At 35.3% G+C, this 6,576-nt stretch overlaps 1 protein-coding gene across 1 annotated transcript; it reads right to left on the bottom strand.

The window, feature by feature from the left end:
* Nucleotides 1-5,719: 5,719 nt before the first annotated feature.
* Nucleotides 5,720-6,367, bottom strand: LOC129298519 (uncharacterized). Its single transcript, XM_054936938.1, has 2 exons — nt 6,349-6,367; nt 5,720-6,264 (listed from the first exon to the last, which is right to left on the bottom strand). The coding sequence occupies exon 2, from the start codon at nt 6,144-6,146 to the stop codon at nt 5,937-5,939; it is 210 nt and encodes a 69-aa protein (XP_054792913.1). The 5' UTR covers nt 6,147-6,264; nt 6,349-6,367; the 3' UTR covers nt 5,720-5,936.
* Between the last annotated feature and the right edge of the window lie 209 nt (nt 6,368-6,576).

Genomic DNA, 6,576 nt, shown 5'->3' with positions numbered 1-6,576 from the left:
CAGTGGTATGTGTAAAGATGCAAGTTCTCAATTCAGGACACCATGCTATACACAACTCTTGTAACATCGGGAGAGAGAAGCTGTTAGACGAATCCTGAAACACTTGTTCAAGACAATTCATTTCTCTCAATTTTAAAGTAAGTATCAGGTAGGAGAAAACATGTTTGTTTGGAGCCTGTTGAGTTCCAGATATATGACAATGAATCTTTTCTCTGGACATGATGAAATTTTCCAAATGCTTTATCTTTAAACTTAGATCTTATGATCCCACTGACAATTCTCCAACCAAAGGAAAATTAGCTCTAAGAATGAGATCTTTCATTGATGAACCTAGAGCATAGACTATGAAGCCTTGTATACATAAAGCTCTTAATACTTCAAGACAACCATCAAAATATTGTAGAAGAGGAGCTGCATATCTATAAAATCTACCTGTGGAATCATAGATAACATACCTCTCCAATCTTGGAAGAGAAAAATTTTCTGGGATGGCAGATTTGTTTCAAAAATGTATAATTCTTGAAGTCACTCACATCTTCCAATTAGTTCCAAAGGACTTCCCTCAATTTCACAACCAAACACATCTAGAAGTTTCAACCTTTTCATTTCTACAATTCTAGTTGGTAATTCATTAAATTGAGAATAACGCAAGTCAAAAATCTCCAATCCTTTAAGTTCACCCAAGAAAGAGATGTCACCCACCAATTTTTGCTCTAAGGCATAAGGTGTGAAGATTTGTTAATGACACAATTACTTGTGGATCTAACCACTGAATTTTTGCATCCCCCAATATTGTCTCATATTAGACGTCCATTCAAAGCTAGATTGTATGAAGGCCAAGACTTTTAGTGCTTCTATCCCTCCAAGATCATCAATGAACCCATAAGGATGGAGTAAAAGAATTTCCAGTGTTGGACAATGCAATTGATTGGAGAGCTTAAAATTCCAATCTAATTCCACAACGATATTACTTTTGTGTCTTTCAAACTTTTATTTTCAAACCAATGTTTTTGAAACCACATGGCTTTCCACCATAATTACTTGACATTAGTTCTTTGCAATCCACAAAGCTACATCTCGAACAAAGTCATGCATTGTTACACATTCTTGCTCACCTGTCGGCATTAACAAAGATGAATTTAAAATGTGTTAATGCTTACTGAAATCTCACTCCTTGCATCTTCCATTGTGTACGCAATCTCCTCAAGCTCCAGAGTCTCCTTGCCAAATCGAATTAAATCCTCTACATGGATTTTATGATCCTCAGGAAACATAGAGCATAATAAGAAGAGCGACTTGGCTAGCAGACTGGCAAATTATCATAACTCGATTCGAGAACTTTATGAGGACCCCTTAAACCCTCATCAATATCTAATGCTGGGGAACTTTTTAGCTTTCGCAATGTTGAGTTACACTCGACAATACTTTTTCCTCTTAATGTTTTTCCCACATCCAATGGCAATAGGAAGTCCCTTGCACTCATCAACATATTCCTTCCCACGCCATCAAAGTCATTCAATGAATCACTGGTTATGGCTGCACGCATCTTTAAAAAAGTCAACGCTTCCTCTTCTAAGAGAGATAATTCAATATACTTCCACAACGCATAGAGTCACATACATCTTTGAGGCGAGTGTTAACAAAATACAACGATTTTTCATTTGGAAGAATACCAATTTCTTCAAGATTTAGAGTGCTCCACACATCATCCAAGATTATGAGAATCTTCTTATTTTCTACTCCTAAAGACAGTCTCTGTGCTCTATTAGATTGCAATTCCTCCTTAAGTTCCAAACCTATTGCTCTGCTATATCCTGTTGAATTTTGCAAACATTTGGAGGTTTTTGAAACAAGCACCATGATGACCTTTTCAAAAAGCTTCAATTCATCCACTTTCTTACCCACTCCCTTGCCAAGGTGGTTTTACCCAAACCCCCCATTCCATATAGTCCAATCATCTGGTTCTTGCCATCTTTGATTGCCTCCAAAAGATGATTATTAGTGGATTTCCTCGAGTTGAAATCCACAAAATTTTTGGAAGAGAAGTAAGCGATGCCAGGAACTTGGGCGGAAAAAGGAAAACGGCTCAAAGTGGCAACCGTTTTTGATCTTTTCATCTGCTTAGCCTTATCGTCCATTTGTTTGGCTAAGGACTACCTGAGTGACACGTGGAAGCATTTCTTTGCTCCTCCTTCAACCTCTCGTTCCAGCTTTTGCACATCCGCTAGAATAGTCTCCACATAATCCAACCAGTTCTTCACAGGCAGCGTTATTTCCTCAGTTCTTCCAGCAGCTTGTTCCTTACGCTCACTCACTTCCTTTAGTCTTGTCTTCAGCTCATTTTTTGCTTTCTCAAGGTCTCCATTGAATTGGTTAAGGCAACACAAATAAGCAGCTATGCGTGAAATGGGACCCGCCAGATATTTTGCAGCAGTGCCAAACCTGAGATCACAGTCCCCACCACCATCCAATGCAGTCATAAGAAATGTCGTGAGTAATCATCCTCAATACAAATTAATGCGAGCTATACGTATAATATACAATCAAATTATAATCAAAAATTAAAGTTGAATTTTATTTTTATTCATCCTTTATGAATGACTAATTAGTCTTAAAATCATATAATACGTTTCTCTTTTAATGATCAATGTCATCAATATCTGTATTAATGTATATAGCAGAGTTTCATCTCATTCATGGTACCGTAGATGAAATTTGAATTCACATGAGGAGCAAACCGATTGATCAGTTAAAAGGAATGGCGGGCAACACAAGAGGCATCGTCACTCGATGAATCAAATCCAACAGACTCCTATACAGTCAAAACCTCAACCTGTGCGCGACCTCTCTCGCTCTCTTTATTTTTTTTTTTTTTATCTTATCCAACTAGATTCATCCTGTTATTTCCTGACTCCGGTCACCAGAACCCCCGTGTTGCCAAACTTGCATTCCTTTCCAAGTAATTAATCATTTGCTCTTGAGATTAGTTGTAAATCTCCAATTAATAACTTCAGCATGAGAATTGACAACTTTAGCAAAGGAACTTGCAAGTTAATCACTCGGTGGTAAGTTTTTTGAGATTAGCTGTAGATTTCCTATGCTAAAGTTGCCGATTCTTATGCTAAGTTGATCTACGGGACATATATATAAGATTGACAACTAGTTTATTGGAGATTGACTACTATGTTTTGTAATTGACTCTGAGATCTTTATATATATATATATATATATAAATATTTTGTATATATTTTTTAAAATTGGTTTAATGGTCACCATAATTTTTCAGGATCCAAGAAGTTGTGTTCTCGTATCCTTCCATGAAACTCATGACCAATAATTTGCTTGTCGCCGCCAGGGCTTCAGCAACTGATAGTGAGGCTCCGATGCTGGCAGCCATATGGGAGATTTTTTTTTTCTTTTGTTTTTTTAAAAAAGGAAGGTATTTTGGTAAATGTATATAAAAAATAATTACATCTATGGACCTTGGAACAACAGAATAACTTAAGTAATGGTGGGACTTTAAGTCATTTGCTGGTGTTGTGTGAGACGTTGGAATAATTCTCCTTATTTTTTTTTTTTTTTGTGACACACTATCCTATATTTAACAGTAATATGAATTGATGATATCTTAGTGAACTCTTAGGCTCTGTTTGGTTCAAGGGGAGAGAAAGGAGGGAATGTAAAGGAAGGGAGGTGACGGTGACGGGAGAGGAGAGGAGGGAGGGGGGAGGAGAGGAGGAGAGAGAGGGAGGGAGGAGAGGGGAGGGAGAGGGGAGGAAAGGAGACATTCTCCCAAATTGGAGGGGAGGTTTTGAAGGGAAGGAGATTTTTTAAAATTTTCTTTCACTTTTCTCCAACCAAACAGGCAAACACTACCTTACTTTATTTATTAAAGTTGTCAAGGTGGGTTACCCTTTTAGGCCTTGTATTTTTTGAAAGTCATACTTGAAAAAATGAAAGATTTTGTATCAATAATGTTAGGTACAAGAAAAATGCTGATTTTAGGATAAAATTAAAAAGTTTATGGGCTTAAGCCCTTAAAGATCAAGTGAGCCTATACAAGAGCTAGGCTAGTAATTATTGACACCTCTATTTAATTATATATATTCATCAATTGTAGTGTCGGAGGAGGAAGTAACATATTTATCCTATATACAATAGTTTTAATTATACAGGTTTTCCTTTTAAATTTGCTCTTAATATTTTTAAATTCAAAGTAGCAACAAAATTTATTGAACTTGAGCAACAATGTAAATAGACTATATGCGGTAAATTTAGCCGGAAGGCTTATCCAAAAGTCAATTGACATGTATAGAAAAGTAGGAAGATGATAATGAAATTAAACTTAGTTTTTGGATTAAAAGTTAAGTTGGATGAGTAAAAATAAATTAGGGAAATCACTTGAAAGTCTTTCAAAGGGATTCTAAATACTAGGGTCCATGAAATGGACAAACTACCCCCAAATCCCAAATCTTTTATTTTAAATATATTTTATGTTTAATTACTAAAATACAATTACTTTACCTTTTTCCTTAAAAAAACTATCCACTGCCAGTTATCGGAGCTCTGTTTAGCTGTCAGCAAGTGACCAGCACCGGCAAGCGAATTTCTGGTCATGAATGGTCCCAAATAGAATATGCACCAGTAGGCCATTGAAACATTTTGATTTATTTATACAAAAAAAAATTTTATATATATTCAACTTGAGGAGACAATGTTGGTAAAATGGAATTTTATACTCATTAATTTATAAAGTACTTTTTATTCATGGTAGGTATAGGGAATATGCTCATTTAACAGTCATTGTTTTATAATATAGTTGTTATTTACACTGGGTGACTTGTTAATAGATAATATAATCATTTATGTAAAGTAATTGTTTCTTACACTAGGTAACTTGTTAATAGAGAATGTGCTCATTTAGTATCAAGTAATATTATAAGTTTTTATTTTTTTTTTAGTATTTTAAGTCTTTATATTTTTATTTTTCGATGCTCTAGGTCTCTATAACACCTGTCATGAAGGGATATAGAGCACTGAAAAATAGAAATAAAGAGACTTATAATATTGAAAAAAGTACAAAGATCTATAACCAAACTCAAACAAAGTAAGAATTTAAAATTATATTTTTTTCTTATTTTTTTAATAATAAAAATGTGCCATTTTGAAGAAATGGAGAAATTGGGCAAAGGGAATTGAAGACACCTGCGCCCATCTTGAATGACCAATTTGGTACCAAGTGTTTTGAACAATATTGGATTAGTGACTAGAATGGTGATGAGGTTAATTCAATGGATTAGGAGTGTATTAGGTTAACTCCAATCTTAGTTAAATTGAAGACAACTCCTCTCAAAGTATATAACACAAACATCAATTTAGATATAAATTCATGGGAAGTCTCGCACACTAACACAAAACCAGTGCAAAAATGCATTTCCTTCACAATCGGATTGTTGCCTTTTTGTAATAACTTCAAAAAATCTGGGGAACTTCTTTTCGTTCCCTCCTCTGTCGTCATCATAACACTAAACAAGCAACAGACAAAAATAAAAATGAATCTCAACTCATAATTAAACTCAAATTCATGTCCATATATTTTGTAATTTTTTGAAGCAACTAATAATCAAAATTCACTTTATTTAATAACATGGTGTCCAGTGAACCATTTTTTAAAGTTGAAAGAAGAAATTATACTGCGTATAAGTTTAGAGTACAGAGCGAATCGTTGAAAGCCCTTAAACTCTTAAAACCCATAAAAACTTACAAAAATGAATCTCAAAACTCGTAGATGCTACTCAATATATTACAGCCATTTCACAACGCACACCAAATAGAAGAGATTTCTTCAAAAGAAAAAAGAATCACCCACATACCCACACATATACAATAGAAGAAGAACACGAAAGACTAACATTAATACATTATGATTGATCGAATCAAACATTATCAGTGTTGTCTGGCTTTGAATGATGAGGAGGAGGAGGAGGCGAAGGGAAAGAATTTGTTGGAGGAGTGGGCACACCAAAGACTTGAGGATTGGTCTTTATGTCTTGTCTTCCTCTTGCTCGTCCGAGGAAGTAGCATCCAAAACCCAGAATTAAACAGAAGAGAATCAGAGGCAGAGATATCACCACCACCATACCCATCTTTCTGGAGCTTTAATGGATGGATTCAGCAACTCACAGGAGAAAATTATGACAAAGAAGATCGAGAAGAAACAGAGATCTCGAGATCTGAGAAAGGATGGGAAGTATTTTCTGTACACTGCACAGAGAACAGAGGAAGGTGAGAATATATATATATATATATAACGAAGAAGAAGAAAGAGAGAACTCAAGAGAAAGCTACTGTGTGGTGTGGTCTGGAAGGTTTCAGATTCTGTCGTTTTTTAAAGGGATGGTGAAGCTGGGGACGACTCATGAGCTTAACGTTCAAGTTTCAACGGTCACTATTTGTGGGCCCCACCACTTCGCATCAGATGCAATTTTTCTAAAAGAAATATTATTTCGTTCCTTGGATTATATCAGATGCTGACACGTATCCTTAGCGGCTCACTGATCTTCGATTTCTTTGACA

Source organism: Prosopis cineraria, unplaced genomic scaffold (genome assembly GCF_029017545.1).
Source record: "Prosopis cineraria cultivar Desert tree isolate PC_DT_omini unplaced genomic scaffold, ASM2901754v1 PC838, whole genome shotgun sequence".
Lineage (NCBI taxonomy): Eukaryota > Viridiplantae > Streptophyta > Magnoliopsida > Fabales > Fabaceae > Prosopis > Prosopis cineraria.
The sequence above is the reverse complement of the archived record's forward strand: the minus strand, read 5'-3'. Positions and strand labels throughout refer to the sequence as shown.